Raw genomic sequence first — 21,203 nt, 5'->3', positions numbered from 1 at the left:
CAGTTACCTTGACACAAGTCTAACAGCCTACAGTGCATATGGTGCTTGACAGGAGTATTTGTCTTTCATAAGAAAAAATAAGGTTAAATCGTCCTAAAATATTATAGCTTCCTTGAGTTTCCTTTTTTGCAGTGTAGTATAATATAATATCTCAGTGGGGACGTTAACACATATGCATTGTAGTTACATTGTGGCTTTTTGGCCACATAACGTGGCCGAATGTTCCACCTGTTGCCTTCATGTCAGGGTTCATGTGAGTGTCAGTTAAAGTGAGTTAAGTTTATGATATTGTCCCTTCATGCTTGGATGATGATGGTAAGAATAGCATGCATGCTGTTATCTTTATTGAAGTGAATGAGTGATTAATCACTCTCATGCATGAATCATACATCAATAATAGCCTAATTATATGCATGGTCCATCATGATGAAGATACAGAAAAATAGGCTAAAATAGCATATTGTCAATAATTTAGAGACCCCGAAATTTCACAATCATGTTTTCAGGGGAGCTCATATCTTATTAAGAGGACCCAAGCCCCCCTCTGACTCCCCTGTAGTTCGCACCCTGCTTCACGTGACCCACCCCACTGCAACAATATATTATATTACAAGAGCAATACCTGTTAATTGTTTACAAAATGTGGTTTCTTTTTCTCAGTTTATTTGAGGATAAACCAAGCAAATCAAATCAATCCGGTCACATGATCTGACAGCTATAGCTTGCCTAAAAATAACGTGTTTGCATCAAGGGTAGAAGCACCCTTGCAGCTGTAGTGTCTGCCTTTTTGAAAACTATCATCATCAGCCCTCTCGACCCTATTTCAGCACTACAAATTAACACTTTCCGGTCAGAACGTTCAAAATAAAACCTTAGTTGATGAGCATCGTCAATCATCTTGCGGTGAGTGGAGGTGGGTTCTATCATGGAAATCTGTAATTGATGAAAATTAAAAGTTTATTCGAAAAGTGTGATGTTTGGTGGCTGAGCCCTCCACAGCACAATATTAAGTTATCGTAATTAATATACTTTGAATGCAAAACGTAGCTTCCGGTTCTTTTTTTCCCGTTAACTTGACGTGTATCCATGGCAACCGCTGTACACTAGGTCCGGTCAGCTCCTCGCATCCTGTCACCTTATCTGGGAGCTAGCAGGGAATAACAACAGCAACTGACGGAGGAATAAAACTGAATGAAAATAAGTAAAGAATAAGTGTTAGTCAGTTTTTAGTGTCGGTGTTGTTTTGAAGACACATGACGTCATCACAGAAAGCCCGGTATGGGTGCGAAGCGGCGCGTAAATGGAGAACTGCAGGTGAGTTGAATTGAATGGATTTTAGTAGTTATTTATTGTAAAAATATTTAAAAACAGCTGATTTTTGCTGCCCACTAAAACTATAAAAATTTAACCATTAAATACTTTGTAAGTTGGCCTATGTGTATTTAACATTATCAAGACTGTAGACATCCAAACTTTCCAAGATTTTAAATACTGTGGCCCCATATGAGCTGGGAAAAATAGAAAACATATGATTTAGTGTTAGCTTATACATTATGCAAGTGTTATAACAATAGGCCATCTATTCCTCACCACACCCCCTAAACAAACACATACACACCCTTAAAGGTCTCAGGGCCCTCACTGTAAGAAGGCAAGGCAAGTTTATTTGTATAGCACATTTCAACAATATGGCAATTCAAAGTGCTTTACATGAAACATTAAGCAAAATGACAAAATACACGTTATAAAAAAGGCATTTCAATACAATTAAAATAGTTATTAAAGAGTAAAGAGAATAGAAAATGAAAATAAGCTAAAATAGAATAAAATGCGAGACTAAAAGTTACAGTGCAGTGCAAGAAATTAATGAAAAGCCTCAAATTTGATTTAATAAGAGGCAGCGGCAAACAGAAAAGTCTTCAGTCTTGATTTAAAATAACAGAGTTGCAGCAGACCTGCAGTTTTCTGGGAGTTTGTTCCAGATTAGTGGTGCATAAAAACTGAAAAAAGTCTCATTTGTCTTCTTTGACTGGCCACAGCTGGCTCATTATGAGACGTTTAACAGACCTGTAGTTTTTCCTGTGTCCACGATGAAAAGCTTGTATTGTTAAGTGTGTGTGTGTGTGTGTGTGTGTGTGTGTGTGTGTGTGTGTGTGTGTATGTGTGCGGCTCCTTGTGGGCAAATGTGTGTGTGCTGTTGGTCACTCTCAGGGGGCCAAGCGGTGTCTTGTTAAAAGGGGGCCCAGGTCATGTTAGAGGTAGGGTCTTGTGTTTCTGTCTGTTGTTCTGCATCTGGAAACAAAACAAAAAAACAAACCCCCCACTGACCGGACGGATAACATCTCTCCGTCTCCCTCGGTGCCAGAAAGTGAAACGTCAAAGATGCTGTGTGTCTGTCTTTAATGCTTCATTAATGATGCAGATTCAGCTGAGCTCTAACCAGGTCAAGCAAGCTTTTGTTGAAGTGTGTGTGTGTGTGTGTATATGTGTGTGAGTTTGCATGACTTAAGGAAACCTAAATAATTCAGACAGTGGGGCAAGGTGCTTGAAGAATCTCAAATGGCCCCTGCACTGCATGTGATGGAAAACACTCAAATCTGATCAGCCGGATTTGTTTTCACACACAAGCACATACACTCGCACGGAAGAGGAAGCGGTGTTGTGTTACTTATGAGTTTTTCTTTGTATACTAGAAAAAAACACAGATAGGGTGATGGCATCAGGGTTATTAAGAAGGCTTTCAATAATCCAACTCCTGCTTTCTGTCCTCCCTTCCCCCTTATGCCTATCCCGGCGTCAGCGCCTCCTGCCCCCTTGTTGAAGCGTGCTGGTGGGGCACCCCAGCCGTGGCCCATTCACCCCCATCCTACGGGACTGATCCACAGGACCCACTGCCCTCCTCCTCCTCATCTTCCTCTCTTCCACACCCGTCATGCAGAGGAGAGCGCCGAACGGCCCCATCTGGTCACTATCGTCCGCCCCTGTGGTCAAAGTAAACTGCGGAAGGTGAATATTTACAATTTTCACTTTTTAATAAGGAATGATTTATATGACTGTATTAATGTTAATGTATAATGGACTAATGCTTTATAGATCCATTATCAGCTATTAATAAGAACGATGTTTGGGTTTAGAGGTTGAGAAAAATCCCTTTTGATAGAGTTTATCCTATCCTCTATTTGGTCGGGATGCAGTTATTAATGTCCATAAATCCTCATGCGTTTTTCAGTTTCTAATAAGCTAAAAGTCTGCAGTTATAATAAATTGTTATTATAGTTGTTAATAATTTTTGGTCTAATGTAGGTGGTCAAACAGTCCATTACAGAGGTCTTTCTGAAGGATTAAAGAGCTAAAAAGATCATGCAAATGTCATGTGGAAAGAGGACATACACCAGCCAAAGGTACTTGCGATGCAAAAGTAATTGTTCTTATTAATAACAGATCTATATATCATTAGTAAAGGATTGATTAACCACGAATGAGGCCATTTGTTACAACCTGTAACAACCTGTAACAAATGAATTACATCCATTGCAAGAGCATCGTCCACTGAGACCTCGAACCAGAGAACTTACTGGTGAGTATCAGATAGTGTTTATAAAAAAACTGAAACAATCCCAGGCCATAACAAAGGCCTTGTTACGAAGTCAAGCCCAATTTAGGTGAGAGGATATTTTACATGGAAAGAATTTCATTGCATGACTGTCACATTTGTTTCTCTTTTTTCAAGGTAACAGTTCTTTTGAACCGTAGGGGTGTGGTGTCCTTTGAGCAACTGCTATTGGATATCTCTGAGGCGTTGGGGTTTCCTCGGTGGCACAGAGCCAGAGTCACACGCTTGTACACGTCTTATGCCCAAGAGGTAAGGCTCAACCATCGCCTAATTAACTTGCTGGGGGGCCCCGAGACAAAAGGCAAAAATGCACAGATGGGCCCCTATTAATCCCCGACTCCTCCCACACTCTGTTTGTTTACTGTAGAGTTTTTTCCATGCTGGAATGCTACCTGGTTGCAGGTTTGCTGTGTGGTAATGTGATTAAACACAAATAAATCAAAGAATATGCCACATGTAAGCACAAAACTGTAATCATGAAGGTCCTGACACTAGATTTTGACACAAAGATCTTCTTCAAGTCAGGGCCTCAAGATAAGATCTTTATCATGTTGACTATCCTCCCAACCAAAGTTACAATTAAACTAGCTCAAACAAGTGAACACACAGCAGGCCTTGAGATTTCAAGGGCCCTGATGTTATGGGGCTCCAGGGCATTGTTTCCAGTTGTTTGTTATTTCATTGTTTCTTTGTCCTATTGGTATTCCAGTCTGAGGTTTAACACACCTTTGTTTGGAATACATTGTCAATGCAGTTGACACCCATCTAATGACTGGGGGAGACAAATTATAAAGGACAGTACAGGAAGCTAAAATAAAGGGATATGTTGACACCCTCCTAATGAGGAATTAGAAATGTCATGCTCCCAACTTGCATATAATAATTGGGTTGTTCTCTCTTAGGATGGCCAATTAAACACTTGGAAGAGAAAAAAACTCTTAAGTTTCGTCTTTTTTTTCTCCTTACCCTGCTATCTCTCATACTGCCCTGCATGTTTTTTACAGTAATACAGTTTGAGATTGTATTCCTGGAGAATGGCAGCTTTCCCCCATACTGATCAGACCTAAAGCAGTCATTAAACTCTATGAAAAAATAACCAGTTTCTTGAATCACTCTGTGCTCAAGGTGAACTTCTACAAGTCAACAAGAGACATTTTGGTGTCAAATTAGGTGTATTAAATTACTATAAGCTAAGTCTATACTCTTATTACTCTATCACTGTCTTTGTTTTTCATGTTCCTAGGTTAAGGGTGTGTGTGACTTCTTCCGTGGTGAGGTGGCCTTCGTGGCGTTGGGGAAAGCTCGTCCAGAGCTGAGCAGTGTGCAGGAGGCGCTGGAGGAGCTGTTTCCTGAACATTCCAGTTACCGAGCTGATGCGCTGCTGGTCTGGGAAAAGAAACTCCGGCCAGCACCAGATAAAGCAGCTAAAGCTGACAGTGGATACAGTGAGGGGACAGACAGCAGCGGGACACACGATGATACAAACAGACATATCAAGAATCAGACTAATACACACACTCCTCACCTTGCAGACACACACCAGACGGAAAATCGTAATTTAGACACTCAGAAGTCACATAAAAAGAATACATGCAGAAAACCTGCTCACCTTCCCAACCACCTGCAGAAACTCCGGGTGAGGGGCGGGGTCAGAGAGCCACAGCCTTCCGCCATTGGTCCATTTAAACACGAGGAAGGTCTCAGAGAAGCAGACATATCCTCGCCTACACTGTGTGAAAACTGCTTGGCAAGAAGAGCTAAACATCAGGGTCCAGAACGGATCAATCCACTAACTGGGAGGGTCCCACTTCCTCCTGTGTTGAGGAAGCAAAAAGGAAGTTCACCTGTAGTAGAGGAAGTGAGAAAATTGGACATTAATATCAGCCCTCCACCTCCTCACCCAATCAGCAGAGAGGAGGAGAGGAGTCTTCCCCAGTTACAACAATTAAATCCACTTCCTGGAGTGGGTGCAGAGAGGACAACCATTGACCTTCCCTCAGATGGCAGTGAAGTCACTCTGTCAGATATCGAGCGTTGCTATGAAATTGGACGTGTGGTTGGAGATGGGAACTTTGCAGTGGTGCGAGAGTGCCGCCGTCGTGACAACAGACAAACCCTCGCTGTGAAGATTGTGGAACGCTCCAAACTAATTGGTCGAGAGCACATGATGCAGAATGAGCTGAGCCTTCTGGGTAGCCTGTGTCACCCTCGCATAGTGCGTCTTTTGGCGCACCATCACACACGCACTCACTCCTACCTGGTCATGGAGTTGGTGAGTGGGGGGGATCTGTTTGAGGCCATCAGTGAGAGGGGGAAGTTTTCAGAGGCAGAGGCAGGACTGATGGTGTCAGATGTGAGTGAAGCGCTGAATTACATCCACTGCAAGAGCATCGTCCACCGAGACCTCAAACCAGAGAACCTACTGGTGAGTCTCAGATAGTGTTTGTGAAAAAATGAAACAATCCCAGTGACACTCAGCTCAGTTTCTCTGGGTCAGATCCTTGAGGTTCAGTGGCATCAACTACTGTCTGCCTCAGTGTCTCTTTTAATATTAGCACAAGGGGGCAACAAAGACAAAACTTCTACGACTCAAAACTCAAATTCTACACATAGTGGCTTTAAAGGACAGGCTCACAATTTTTCAGGTCTGTCTTAAAACAACAGTCTGGTGCCCATATGAACACTGAAACAGGTTTTGCTTGCTGTGATCATTACTCTTGCTCATACTGACCATTAGAAAATCCTCTCCCAATGCACTCACAATGTAAGTGATGACAAAATCCACAGTCCTCGTTTGAGCAAAAAATTTATTTAAAAGTTTATCTGAAGATACTATGAGGCTTCAATCAAGTCAAATAAAGTAGTCAAATAAAGTCAAATAGTCAAATAAAGTGGTCATCTTCCACAATTACAGTCTTTTCAATAAAAATTCCCTCTTTGCGTTTCAACGGACAGTGTTTTTCTGTTCAGCTGCAGTGGAAGGATCATAACAAAAATAATGAATTTAGTACTCAAAAGACAGTAACTTAGACATTTACTTGATTTGACTAATTTGGAAGACTGAAGCTTCATATCAGATAAATAAAATAAATAAATATTTCTGCGTGGAAAGAGGGCTTTTGCCCCCATCACTTACATTGAAAATGCAACAGAAGGAATGATTACAGCAAGAAAAACACATTTCAGTGTTCATTTGGGCATCTGAATATCATTTTAGGACAGACTTGAAAAACTGCAAACCTTTCTTTTAATATTTAGAAAGCAAAATTATTAATTACCAGTGTATTAATTTGCCTTACAATATACTGCATCCAAAATAGACTTTTAAAGCCATTTTAATTAATGTTTTGGCCACTTGGGGGCAGTGTAACACACTGTAAACACAACACTGACACATCATCTCCATATAAAGTTGATATGGTGAAGGTGACAGCAGACAGCTGTCTGCTACACATCCAGCAGACACAACAACATAAGCCTTAATTTTGGGTCTTTTTTCTTGTTATCTGATGAATGAAATTCTAAAATTCACTCTCCACCAACTCTTGAGAAAAAATATCTGGCTTTTGAGCTCCTATAAGTTCTGCTATACTCACCAGCTACTTGCTAACTTTGTCTGTCAGACATTTGGTGTTGGGTATTTAGCTTACAAAGGGGTTTATCAGCGCCTTTAAGGAGAAAACAGCTGCCTGCTGCCACTTGAGATGGGGCTGAAGAGAGCAGCAGCAGTAAAGTTGCAGGCTGTATAACCAAAAATAACCAAACATAATATAATAACCAAACTAGTTGATAGACGCTAAAAATCTCCATTGAGCTGAGGGGAAACTATGAACTCAGGTGATAATTCTCTATTAATCTGTCACTACAAGCGATCTCTTTCACTTTAAAAATAGTCATTTGAGACAATACTGATATAAAAATATAATTTACTGCAGCTTTAAAAAACAATCCATATTTTTTGAATAGTGATTCCCACCTAAAATCACAACTAATTCTTGATTCTTTATTATTCTTTTGTTAATAGAGTACTTTATAGGACATATTTTATTCATTTTTCCACAAGATGCTCATTCCACCACTCTGTCCTCACATAACACACTCATCATACTAGTACCATTCATAATATTTAACTTATCTGAGAGAATAATTAATAGTTCTTGATTGAAACAGCGGTAAATAGAAGGAAAATGCCAGTAACATTAGGTTTCACATCATATCAGTATGACAGCGATGTAGATGCTCTAGAAAACATCTGAATTTCAAAAATATCACCTCAACTCCTTCTCCTTGCCTGACTCTGTTTCCGTCTATATCTCGTTTTTCTTGTTCTCTCTCAGATAGAGCGTGTTGCTGCTGGCATCTGTAGGCTGAAGCTGGGAGACTTTGGTCTGGCCATGGTTGTGACTGAGCCAGTCTTCACTATATGTGGCACACCCACGTATGTTGCTCCGGAGATTCTCTCTGAAACAGGTTAGTGCTGTTTGCTGGAGTATCAGTTCCTACTCTACATGCCTTGTTGCCTCATACTCCGTCTCTGTTTCATCAAATACTATTGATTTCCTTATTTAAAAACTCTTCAGAAGGGCCTTTTATTGCTTTTGTAATTTAATTTGAACAATGTTTCCTTATCCCAAAAATAACAGGTTATGGGATAGCGGTGGACGTATGGGCGCTGGGTGTTATTCTCTACATCCTGCTGTGTGGCTTCCCCCCATTTCGCAGTCGAGATCGGGACCAGGAAGAACTGTTCCAGCTAATAAAACAAGGACAACTCCACTTCCTGCCCCCCTATTGGGACCCCATCTCAGAGGGTGAGGAGTGCAGAAATACACTATATGATGGGACAAATGCCCAAACATAAATAGATAGAATAGAATAGATCAAATTAAAACAATGTTTTTATTCTATTGTGTGTATGTGTGTTGTGTTTGTGTGCAGAAGCCAGATGCCTTGTTCGAGCACTGCTTCAGTCAGATCCCACAGTGCGGCTGACAGCAGAGCAGACCCTGCTGCATCCTTGGGTGAAGGCTATGGCTTCAATCAGCAGGCAGAGGGCGCTCGCAGACAAACCTGAGAACAACACGGGAGATGCTGGAGCAGAACCAGAGAGAGTCCAGAGACCAGCTCAGATCAACGCAGCAGAAGCAACAACAGACAAAAGACACACCAGCAACGAGGGAGTGCTCACACGCAAAGTGGAGCACGGCAGAAACGATGAGAGACAAGCTAAGATGAGCGCAGGAAGAGGACAAGAAGAGGAGAAACCACCACAGCAACTATCAGCAGAGACAAGTACAATCCAGAGCATATCTCCACAGAAACCTGAGTGCTGCTCTACAGACTCTGGCTCACTCAGGAAGCGAGTTATTGAGCATTCAGGTCTGAATCTGTCAAACACAGACTGTGACTCCATCAGCCCAACCAGCCTGAATCAGTTAAACGCCCCTGCAGCCCAAACAGAACCCCCATCCCCGATCGAGACACACCAAACAACACAAAACAGCCTACAGCAAACACCTAATTTAAAACTTCCAACCAACACAGAACCACGAACCACAGCGGGTCACTCAACGCAACACCAGCCATCCTCCCACCCAGCAGCAGCTCCTTCAACTCACTCCCTCCATCAGCAGAACTTCACCTCCACCCTGCACGACCCTACCATGACCACCGCCCAAAACCACCCAGCCGAAAACCGTGACGATCTGACCACTGACACCACAATCGACCACCCGCATGCACCCGCACAGCCACGGCCTCACTGACGACCTCCTGTCTGACTGTGTGATTAGATCAGGGTCATCACTTTCATTGTTCCGGACAATACCGCTGATTTCTTGGCAGCTGAATCCTTGAATGACCTGCAGATGATGTGATTTACTCTCTAGCAATTGAATAGCATCTGATTGATTGAGGCTAGATAAATCTCATAAATGTGTGTAATCCATTTACCCTGCAATCATGGATTGATGAAGAGATGTTATGTAATGGCCAAGGTATGTGTCCGTCTAGGAGGATGTGATAAGAAGTAGCAAATCAATGAGCAAAAAACCTGTGCGGAAATTAACAGTATAGAGTTAATCATGTAGGACTCAAATTGGATAGAAACATATTTCCGGTTTGTCATTGTTTCTAATGTTGTGGTGTATTAATTAAAACACTTTAGTAGTAAATTTCTTAACTTTCTTTGTTTTGATTGTCCCTCTGTTTGTTTCTGCTAACTATGTGTGGATATGATATGTTATCATGCCTGTCAGTGGTATCTATTTTTGATTACTTGTATGCCAACACTGACCTCTTTAATACTCCAAGAAGTCTGTTCCTCGAAGTCTGTCTCATTTATCAAGCAGCGTTTCCTTACTATACATTCGAAAACTAAAAATATCTGCTCCAAGAACTTTTTCATTTTAATTCCAGTAAATGTTTGTGTGTTTATGCAACACATTTTGTAGTGGCCTGAAACTACAGCTGATTTGAAATAATATTCCTGGCGCTGCAATTATCATTATGAGGCTATATTTGGACAAATTAATGAGATCGGGAGGCTGACAATGGGAATTATCCAGCGTTCAGGACACAGTGTGTGACCACATACAGCTACTGAGTGAACTGTGTGTACATAGCTGAGGGTGGTATGGCTCCCTTGCCATTCCACACAGACCAAATAAGGCATATCTATCTGTCCAGTGGGAGTGGTTAGTTGTGTCCCTGCAGATTGCAGACAGCTGACACTCTGACATCCTGCCCCACCTACCCCAATACACAACCCCCCTCTCTTCTGTACTCAGCAACCCTCACAGCCCTTGAAGCTTACTAAGCCACATATCTGGGGCATTGAGGGGATGAAAAAGCTTATAAATGCTTCTGACCTATTACCTGTGCCGGAGGCAGTTAGTACCTTCTTCGATCACCTTATTTTTCTGTCTGAATTATTAATGCATTCTTAACTTACACACACCAACATAGGGTCTCCTGGAACCAGTTGAACCACTTTGATAGACAGCTGCCACAGAACCATCAACAGTGTGTCAGCATACCAGAGCAGTAGAAACAGAGAAGTGTTATAAAGGTGTTATACATATGTGTGTGTGGTTCATAAACATTACAAATGTATAGAGGATGCGTCCTCTGGTGGAGTGGCCTAAATTTGTCGCATATCAGGTTTTGGTCACCTTTCAAGTCCTGCCATACCCTGACCCGCAGGTGCTCACTACGCATGCGCCGTTAAAAACTCTTTAAATACCCCAAGTCATCTGCCACAACAAAACATTCCGCTGTCAGCCAAGTCACAGCTGAGCTGAAGTACTTACTGGCACCCAGATAGAGGCAGAATATTTACTTTTAAAAACGCAACTTGCGTAATTAGATCGAGAAGCTGCCTGAGTAATAACGCATTTGACCCGGAGTCGTTAAGGCTGTGCAGGGTGAAAGTCGGGGGAGACGGACAGGGGGGAGAGAGAGAGAAAAAAAAAAACAAAGATGGCTGTGTAGCCAGAGAGACGAGTCCCAGCAGAAGTGTCTGTAGCCGTGGCTGTAATATCACCGACACGTCCCGGATAGTCAGCCGGTAACCGGAGCAGGGACGGTAGACGAGCAGCCGTAAGCTGGGCCGCCGCCGGTGCACATCGATGTAATCTGCTGTCACTGCGAATAACGGCGTCGAGAGCACAACAACAACAGCTGAGAGACGCCTGAGTTGTTTTTGTTCTGCCTGCAGAGAGGACGGCTGTGTTTCTGTCAACGTAGCTAGCCGCACAGTCTGCTAGCGTCACTGTAAGTCAACAAAACTAGTCACAATTTCATTTAGCTCATAGTCATAATTACGTTCTGCACATGAGCTCGTTATTACACAATTATTGGCTTGTTAAATACCCATTTCGCAAGTGGAAGGTGGCATTAATAATAAGTTATCCTGCATTCCTGTGTGACAGCCTGCTGCCGTCGCGTTAGCCTAGCCTAGCCTAGCTGTCAGCTGACCGTTAGCTCGACAGGTTATAAGCTAGCCCCGAGCTAACCTGCGCTAATATTTCGGGCTTCAGCCTGGTCGCGGCAGGGAAAAAGCTACATCTCAGATATTTCTAGACAGCCCTGTCGCCATGGCTTCACTGGAAGAGAGAGACGTGGGCGTTGCGGCCGCCCCTGGCTCCTCCTCGGCCGGCCTGGGGGTCGGGGCCGTGGGGGCAGCGGCGGAGGCTGTCGCCGGGGTCGCAGCCATGCAGGAGGAGGTCGGGATACGGCGAGAAGGGCCCGAGCCTGACCCAGACGAGCCGCCCAAGAAGAGGGTGAAAGTCCCCGAGGGAGAGTCAGGAAAGCTGGAGGAGAGACTGTACTCAGTGCTGTGCTGCACCGTGTGCCTAGACTTGCCCAAGGCGTCTGTGTATCAGGTAAACGTGGTGTCAATCACAAACCTTCCCCTCATAACCCTAAACCTCCCGTCAAAACAGCAGCAAACCAGCTGGATATCATACTAGAACATCCCCAGTGTGTCCCAACCCCTAATACCCAGTGTCAACCTGTTGAATGTGTTGGCCAGCTCCATTTATTTTTAGTGATACTAGATCCAACACAGGGCCCAAGTGTCTAGGCTGCAAACCGAGCCATGAGGCTGAGTGGCGAGACCAGACACACCCAGGCCCAGTGGTCAGCTGTGCTGGCTCAAGTTTATGACATTATACTGTGAATTATCCTTCAGCAAAAAGCCACATACCATTCCCCGACACCCAAAAGTGAAACAGACAGAACTAAGCAAAAAAAAACCCCTACATTTTAATTTCTCCTTTGCCCTTCACTTCAACCCACCCCCAACGCTCTCCTCAGTGGCCTCTAACTGCTCTCCTCAATGTCAAGTGAACACATTTTGTATTAATCATTAGTCTTACACAGTTACAAGCCCTGCTGTACCATGCAGCACATACGTTTAAAACAGCAGTTTGTTATTTATTAACACGACAATGTGAACATAAGTTGGTATTCTTTCTATACACAATCTTCTGCCCTTAACATATGCACAGATATAGAAAGACTTACCCACAATCAGTAAATAACATGCACACAACCAATAAAATAACTATAGGCTGGTTAATAACACAAAACATGGCCATTGTTTAATTACAAAACTGCACAACTACAGATTTCCACCCTGTATAAAAGTACTTATTTAGTTGTAAACTTGCTGTAATATTTCCAATGGTGCAAACAGTTTTTTTGTTTTGTTTTTTCTCGTTGCCATGTTGTTGTTGGGCAGCCAATCCATTGTTATAACTGAATGTGAAACAGACTCTAAACAAATATGCGTAGCCTCAGCCAAACATTTGAATGGCATTTTCCCCCAAATTATGTATTGATTTGAGTTTCTTCTAAAATATTTTCCCAAAATATCTTGTTTTTGAGCAGTCCCATTTAATAGTCTTAACCTTTACCACAAACCCTGTAACAAATTATGCTGTCATTTCTGTCATAAGATTTGACAAGAGAAAGTTAAGGTATTCATATTTCCAGCTTAGTCCTGTCCAGCTTGCACTACTCAGATATATTTGTCATGTTCCCTGTGCCTCATCCCGTTTAGCATCCTCAGTAATTATGTTTCCCATTTACCAATACACTTTGTTTTATTGTTTCGTTAACCTTTTCTCCACCACAGTGTACCAATGGGCACCTGATGTGTGCAGGCTGTTTTATCCACCTCCTGGCTGATTCTCGTCTCAAGGAGGAACAGGCCACATGTCCCAACTGCAGGTACACCAGGTTCACTATAGACACGAACACCAACTGAGGAGTGTGCGTAGAAATTCAAACTAGCTGCCTAATCCATATCAGATGACGCTGGTTGCTTTAGTTAATGATTGTAGTAACTGGGTGGATTATCACTGTGTATGGATATTGCTACACCAGAATATCATATCTTGTTTAGATAAACATTTTTCAGAGTCACCACTGGAGTGTCATGAAGGCTAGAATATCCACAAACTCTTCTGACAAGTATATTTGTAGCCAAAAAAATAATTTAGGTGCTAAAAATTTTGGCTGAAATAAAAAAAAAAAAATCCAAGATATGTTCACCTCCAAATGTTAAACCTGCAGTGCGGAACTATTACATATAAATGAACATCCATAACATTCAAGCCCTTGACAAACGAGTTCACACAATGCTGATTCAGCCAGATAAATCTCTCTGTATTTAGCAGGATAGGGAGTTTTTAAATCTCATGACAGGCGCGACATTCCCGCGCTGGCCGTTTGGCGGTTGATCATTTGGCTCTTGTAGACTTTCCAAATGTTATCGGACCGAATGGATCAAAGTCTGATAGTGAAATGAGTCATTTTGTGGGGGTTGCGTGATACTCAAAACTATTTATTCACCGTTTTACAGCTGCAACAGTCTGTTACGGCCAGTGGTGTACTTGCAAATCCTGGTGGACCAATGAGCTGTCAAAAAATAAGTTTTTGGGCCGGTGGACCGTTGGATGCAATTTAACCGGCCCTATCTGCGTGCCTGTTTTTGGGGTGCACATGAGAGTGTGCTGCATGCATGTGTCAGGCGATCACAGCCGAGCGCCCCCCCTAACTCTCACTGCCAGAAGGGGGAGACAAAAGTCCCGCACTCAGCTTTAAATTTTGAGTTGGAAAGTATCCAATTCTTGCTTGTAGCATTTGCAGCATCAGAAAACATACGATCTGATTGACTGGGAGCAAGTTGGGAATTATTTTACTTCATGTTTTTGTTTTTTTCCCAAACATTTACATAGCTGTGGTGACCTATAAGGGGAACAATGTAAATATATTGATAATCTTGGGCTTACTTATTGCTAAGCCCCATTGGCACATGATTGGTCCTTGAAATGACAGAGGAGTGAATAATGTCATGTCCAAACATTTTACAGGAAAGACTGGCTCTATTATTTGTATGTTTTTATTAGTCTAATTCAGTAGACACGCATAACAAATAATGCTCAAGTGTTTATTACCCGATGTGTCCGATAACTGTCAATAAAATTTCCAAAATTACTTTTCCATTTGTCACTGATGCATGAGCACAGGAAAGTAACTTGGAATTATTTGTTTTTGAAGGTCCAGTTCTACAGTATGTGTTAGAATATCTCCCAACAATGAACAAAAGTATATAATAACTTCCTATTACAGGGACAACTATTCATAGCTGCACATTGTTCAGAAACTCTTATGCACATACTACATATATCACACATTTAATACATACTACTGGAGTGAGGTCTGATTTGTGGTTTTCTGTGTTTGTGTAGGTGTGAGATCAGCAAGAACCTGTGCTGCAGGAACCTTGCAGTGGAGAAGGCTGTCAGTGAGCTGCCGACAGAATGCACCTTCTGCCTAAAACAGTTCCCCCGCTCTAGCTTAGAGAGACACCAGAAAGAGGAGTGCCAAGACAGGTATACACCACACACAGTCACATACTGTGCTGTAAAAAAAAATGTCTTAAGATACTAAGTGTACCATACTTAAAATCACACCATATTGAGTAAGTTTTCCTACAAATGTGCAAAAACTATCAAAATCAAATGGCTACAAACACGTTAATCAGGTTATTTCGGGCTCATTCAAATTGTAAATCTTGAAGCTGGAAGCTGTGAACACCTGCATAAATCACCAGGATCATTGTATGTGTTTGTGTGTGTAAATAAGCGCATGTGGCAACTCAGCGCTGTATCACACGGGGTTGATTTGGGGAAGATGGACGAGCATGTGACCTGTGACTTCTGAGGAGAAAAACAGCTGATGTGATTACAGACTGTGTGTGTGTGGTTTTTTTTGTGTGTGTGTTTATTACATTCCCGCTGGTTGAATTTGCATGCACTGAATCCTTTGGGGTTGTTGCTATAGCAACAGGTGACCCTGCTTAGGACAGCAGTCCCTGTACTGGTGTTACCATGACAACAGCCATGGCAGTCATGTTTTTTGGCCAGGCCAGACATGAAAATGTGCTGGTGCTGAGGATCTGTTTCTTGCATAAGGGTGATGTTGTCATCCTCAGCGAATACGACCGTAGTGTTTTAGGATGAATATAAAACTCAGTATTTGATTCGCAGTAATTTACAAGCAAAATGCTGAATCCCTGTCAGCAACTTGGCAGCATGAATCAGACAAAACTTTGCAGTTAATGTAAGTTGAGTAACGTCAGTGAGGTTTTAATTAGCCTTGGTTCAGTACAGAGGATAACTAGTACCTTTCACAGTATTAATACCTCACTTTTACTGTAAGGAAGTAAAAACAGGTATTCATTGAGAAGTACCTCTGTCCAAGATATAATTGATATGAATCCACGTCTTTCTTTCCTTGAACTTGACTCTCAGCACATATAATTAGTACAGTATTAATTAGCCTTGGTTCACAACCCAGGTTAATTAGTACCTTTGATATCATTAGTGCCTTCCACTCGCTGCAAGAAAGTAACCAGTGTTCACCACAAAGCATCTCTGTAAAGCATCTAATTTATATGTCTTTTAACTCACACTTGCCATTATGTTGCCAGGGTGACACAGTGTAAGTACAAGAGGATTGGTTGCCCTTGGCAGGGTCCGTTCCATGAGCTGCCAGCACATGAGAGCGAGTGCTCCCATCCTACCAAGACTGGTACAGAGTTGATGGGAATCCTGGGAGAGATGGACCAGAGCCACCGCAGAGACATGCAGCTCTACAACAGCATCTTTAGCCTGCTCTGCTACGAGAAGATCGGGTTTACAGGTATATATGCACATGAGAGAGGCTGAGGAGAGACGACTGTCCAAAAACAAATTATCTTAATGCTGCACTTCACAAGGAGATTGGTGACTTTAAAGCTATTTAACTATTCTGCATTAAAATGCCTAAAATGTTTAGACCTATATTACATATTTTGTTGAGTTGTGTACTTACATTATCCAAAATGTTTCCAACAAATTTCCAACCCAGAGAAATCTGTAATTTTAATCAAGGTAACGGTCCGTTTCATTTGGTTACCTGTCAATGGTGTCACATACGTGCACAAGATGCATACATCAGCATTGTGGTTGCCCATCAGAAACTGTCATAAATGGACTTTTATTCAGTTTTAAACCACATTTTTACAATAAACGTCTTAGGTCTTGGTGATTTTTAACTATATCTTTTAACCAGATGAAGAATTTTGGTCATCAAATGTCTGGATCTTAAGTTATTAGAGAAACAAGCTCAGCAAATGTTAGCAGCAGCTTGTCTAGCAGCCCCTCCCGGACGTCCTGTGCCTGCCGAACAGTGTCAGAGAATCACTGATTTTTTTTTTTTATGTGAAACTGCTTTATTCAGTGTTTTCACTGGTTTTAATCACTGGGTCTGTTTGTTCTGGGGAGGAGGAGACCTCTGTGGATAATTTGGCTCCTGGTAAAAACATGCTGAACAATGAACACTGGAGTAATCATAACCCGAAGAAGCTGGTTGTGAAACAATGAAGACAACAACTCTCATGATCCCACGCTACTTCACGACGTCATCAAACTCTGTCTTTTGTTATTGTTTTTGAGAGACACGTAGCAGCAGAAATTACAAACTGTGCGTTTAATTTCCAGATGTTTTTATTTTTATCACTTTGGGTCTTTACTCATTACTACATGTGGCCTTTCTCCCTCTTCCTAATTCGTCCGATATCAACGTGTCCATCCAGAGGTGCAGTTCAGGCCGTACCGCACTGATGACTTCATCACCCGTCTGTACTATGAAACGCCACGCTTCACTGTTCTCAACCAGACATGGGTGCTGAAGGCCCGTGTTAACGACTCTGAGCGCAACCCCAACCTGTCCTGCAAGCGCACCCTCTCCTTCCAGCTCATCCTCAAGAGCAAGGTACACACACGCTGCTCTGTCTGTCCATGTTTATATTTAAAGTCTTTTTTTCATGGCTGCTTATTTTCAGGTCAGATGATGTCACCAGACGCCACCAGATCTGTGGGTGGTTCGAACAGAAAAGTTTTGAAACTGACCTGACAGGTTACAGGGTGATGAAATTCTGAGCAGGTGATCTATGAATTGCTTCAAAGTTAAATCAAAAGTAACCCAAGATAGACAGCAACGCTACATTAAATGTCTGTGTCATTGAGGCATCGTCCTAAAACATCATGGCACCCGTCAGCAGGACATCTTGGGTTTCAGTCTCATTTGCTGTGGAGAAGAAGACATTGACGCTCTACCAGCTCAGATGTGTTGGTGAAATTTGTAACATTGCATTATTTGTCCTTACATTAATTAATATAGTGTAGTTTATATAATGTAGTCATAAAAGCAGGAACATCTGTGATCGCCATCAGTTATTCTATTACGGTGGATAGGATATTATTCACAGTAGAGCCTGAATTAGATGTTGACGTGGCCTTTGACACTGTTGGCCGATTCTAGTTTATCACAGATTAAAAATATATCACAGATGAAAAAAAAAACAGAAAACGTGTAATGATTTAACAAAATAACTTTCCATTATATCGTTTGTCCACCTGACATGTATGATTTCCAGATGTACATGTGTTGGTCACAATAGCAAGAGAACCAAATTGAAAGGACATTATCAAACAAACTTTATCAAACATTTTTGTTTACTTTATGTTCTATGTTTTGTCAGTTGCTAAGGCGAGGTAGCTGAGGCACGCTAGGTAACTTAACATGTTGGTTGGTTGCTGTAAGCTGATAACGTTATGGACAGAAGTAAATATAGCTCGCTTTAAAGGGCTGTGTTGAGTGTGTGGGTGCAGGTAAAGAGCAGCTGGTTTCTGCGCTGGAACGCACTCTTGAGATCTTGAGAGGGTGCCCACCTGACGACCCTTTAGACTCGTCTGCGCTCTTTACACTCACACAGAAGTTCATACTGACACCATTTTTCTTTTTATTTGGTAACACGGGTTAAGGGACACGATTCATGCACGGAAAGGGGTTGCTAAGTAGTGGCTGTTGGTAAAACAAGTGGAACCAGATAAACAGTGATGGTGGCTTGATGGCATTCAAATGAATCAAACCAGTAGCCAGTGTAGTTTAGCCTAAGCAGATACAAGATATACAGTATGTACATAAACTATATAAGGCCTGATGAGGCAGCTGAGTATCTGCTCGTTGCCTGGGCGATTAAAGAGATTAAAGGTGCATTAGGTCAGAGATTGGTGTGAAATTTTCTGATATGACTAGTGGCTAATGTGGAACCACATAAGCAGGGATGTCAGCTGGACTACTGAAGGGGCCCTGGCGGTCAGATGAAACTGCCACCGAGTATCTGCTCTTTGCTTGTGTGAAATTCGAAGGAAGTTTAAAGGTACATTAGATGAAATTTAGAGAATCTTGTCGTCTGTCAGGATTCAGTAGATTTGTCACGGCACAGCCTGATACCTGCAGGGCTTCAAAGCATCATTTAACACAACATTGATAGATCGTTTACCATTGATACGAGGAATGCTCACCCAGCTTTTGGCACGTTTCACTATTTGTTGATAATTTATGTTAAAAAAAAAAGAGGGAATCTATTGTTATCTGACTTATGTTAAACTGTCAAATATTGACATCAGCCTTTAAAAGCCAGTTTAGTCAGCAGATGTCCAACAGAACAGTAACATCTGGATACGTTTCTGTGTCTGCAGGTGAACTCTGCCCTGGAGTGCTCCTTCCTGTTGTTGAAGGGGCCGTACGATGACGTCCGCATCAAGCCGGTCATCCACCACCACTCCTTCAGCAACGACGCCAACGAGACAGACTACGTCCCTCTGCCCATCTCCGACTCAGTGGAGTGCAACAAACTGCTGGCCGCCAAAAACATCAACCTGCGCCTGTTCATCTTCCAAGTCCAAAAATAAAGAATGAGGGAAGGGAAGGAGGAAGATGCGGAAAGGACGACAACAAAGAAGAAGAAGAAGAAGAGTGGAAGGGTGATGGAAGGCGAGGGGCAGAAAGAGGAGGAGTGATGAAGATTAAAGAGAGACACCACTGAACCACTGATACCTCTTAACACCTACACACACACACATATACATACTCACACATTCACGCAGGGTACATTTCCTACACACGCTTCCACACACATACACACACACACACACACACACATACATATACACACACCACTAATTACACTTACCTCCTTTTACAAGATAGTGAGACCCCTTGCTCGGGGAGCTGTGAGTTGCTATGGAGATGGGTGGGCATTGATATGGAATGAAGGGGTGGGGTGAAACCTGCAAAGGCACAGGTTGGGGGGGTTGTTAGGAGCAGGGGAGCAGGGGATGGATGGGTGGGGGAGGAGGAGGTTCTGAGATGGTTGGTGTGTACCTGTGGAGGCTCCCTGAGGTCAGGATGTCTGACCTTTCACCCCTGACACCCACAGCCAAAGGTAGCGCGCGCACACACCGACCAAAGCAGGATTTGCTGGGTGCGTCTGTTGCATGTGCGTGTGTGTGTGTGTTTACGTGTCTACGTGTGAGACTGAGAGAGAGAGAGAGAGAGAGAGAGAAGCGACGGACCCCAGAGCGCAGCCCCCGAACTCTGCTCGCATGTTCAAAATGTCCCAAAGACATGTGATAATGTGAAAATAGAGCAGTTGACTCTACTGAGCTGTTCTTTGGACATGTGAGTGGACGCGCAGGGGCGTTTGCGCAATCAAGAATGTGTGTGTGTGTGTGTGTCTTTTCCCCTCCTTGTATACGCTCTGTCGCCGAGTCTAGTCGACAATTTCATTCTGTTTTGGCCCATTCTGCGCCTCAGACTTTGCCAGAACAGAACAAAAAGACAGCATCCCCACCTTTGACCCCTCTTATACCTTTCAACAAGAGGAGAGACGGCCTGGCTGCATGCATATTTTAGTTCTTCAACTTATTCCTTCAGCTGTGGTTACATTTAACCTTCAACACTAATACCTTTTTTTTTAAAATTTCTCTTAACCCTGAAGATTTAAGTACCTGTGAACTCTTTTAGTTTTAGCGCGTGAACGGCTCTGTGTGTGTGTGTGTGTGTGTGTGTGTGTGTGTGAGTGAGTGAACAGATCATAACTGTGATATTTTCGTGTACACGTCCCTACGTGAACAACAGTACAAATACTCAAGTACAGGACGAGCATCCGGGCAAAGCAGGAAACTGCCTCGGGGACCCCAAAAGCCCCAGAGTTCACTGTGGAAGTTGCTTTTTGGTGATGTGATTACAAATTTGTTGGGAATTTGCACCACTAAAGTGTAACATTATCTGGGTCTTTCATTAACAATCAGTCTGTTTCCTGTGGTAAAATCTAGGTTTAACACTTTTATTTTCATTTTTATTGTGCTCAATTGCCCCATTTTATTTAATTTTTTTTTTTTTTTAAATTTCAGACATTCTCAATTGCCCCAATCACTGGATGGCTAATTTTCTTCTATCATGTAGGTTTTTGACATGAAGCAAATTTAAATTCTCCTCAAGATATCAGTAAAATAATCCAAACTACTGATCCAAAACCATTGTTATAAATCAGGTGAACCCTTTTTTTTTTTTTTTTTTTTTTTTAAACTTGGTGCATTTCAGGAACTAACTGACACACAGGAAACCTGGGGGTCAGGTGGTAATCCAGTATAAGAGGTACTGGTTGGATTCAGAAGCTGCCATCTTA

General features: G+C 42.4%; 2 protein-coding genes across 2 annotated transcripts; both read left to right on the top strand.

The window, feature by feature from the left end:
• The first annotated feature begins 1,109 nt into the window (after window positions 1–1,109).
• Window positions 1,110–11,331, top strand: dclk3 (doublecortin-like kinase 3). The gene is made up of 7 exons (XM_067613175.1): window positions 1,110–1,314; window positions 2,801–3,006; window positions 3,731–3,862; window positions 4,857–6,038; window positions 7,951–8,083; window positions 8,257–8,424; window positions 8,552–11,331. The coding sequence occupies exons 1-7, from the start codon at window positions 1,254–1,256 to the stop codon at window positions 9,376–9,378; spliced, it is 2,709 nt and encodes a 902-aa protein (XP_067469276.1). The 5' UTR covers window positions 1,110–1,253; the 3' UTR covers window positions 9,379–11,331.
• Window positions 10,894–21,037, top strand: zftraf1 (zinc finger TRAF-type containing 1). The gene is made up of 7 exons (XM_067613176.1): window positions 10,894–11,386; window positions 11,696–11,997; window positions 13,254–13,348; window positions 14,872–15,015; window positions 16,116–16,327; window positions 17,262–17,440; window positions 19,213–21,037. The coding sequence occupies exons 2-7, from the start codon at window positions 11,710–11,712 to the stop codon at window positions 19,423–19,425; spliced, it is 1,131 nt and encodes a 376-aa protein (XP_067469277.1). The 5' UTR covers window positions 10,894–11,386; window positions 11,696–11,709; the 3' UTR covers window positions 19,426–21,037.
• The last annotated feature ends 166 nt before the right edge of the window (window positions 21,038–21,203 follow it).

The sequence above is a fragment of the Thunnus thynnus genome, chromosome 15 (assembly GCF_963924715.1).
Source record: "Thunnus thynnus chromosome 15, fThuThy2.1, whole genome shotgun sequence".
NCBI classification, from domain to species: Eukaryota; Metazoa; Chordata; class Actinopteri; order Scombriformes; family Scombridae; genus Thunnus; species Thunnus thynnus.
The sequence above is the reverse complement of the archived record's forward strand: the minus strand, read 5'-3'. Positions and strand labels throughout refer to the sequence as shown.

Bases quoted from the DNA above. Each gene is read 5' to 3' on its own strand.
- dclk3 (XM_067613175.1), top strand. From the start codon at position 1,254: ATGACGTCATCACAGAAAGCCCGGTATGGGTGCGAAGCGGCGCGTAAA. The intron at 3,007-3,730 runs GTGAATATTTAC...TCTTTTTTCAAG, and splicing joins GTCAAAGTAAACTGCGGAAG to GTAACAGTTCTTTTGAACCG. The intron at 8,084-8,256 runs GTTAGTGCTGTT...CAAAAATAACAG, and splicing joins GGAGATTCTCTCTGAAACAG to GTTATGGGATAGCGGTGGAC.
- zftraf1 (XM_067613176.1), top strand. From the start codon at position 11,710: ATGGCTTCACTGGAAGAGAGAGACGTGGGCGTTGCGGCCGCCCCTGGC. The intron at 11,998-13,253 runs GTAAACGTGGTG...TCTCCACCACAG, and splicing joins CCAAGGCGTCTGTGTATCAG to TGTACCAATGGGCACCTGAT. The intron at 16,328-17,261 runs GTATATATGCAC...GTGTCCATCCAG, and splicing joins CGAGAAGATCGGGTTTACAG to AGGTGCAGTTCAGGCCGTAC.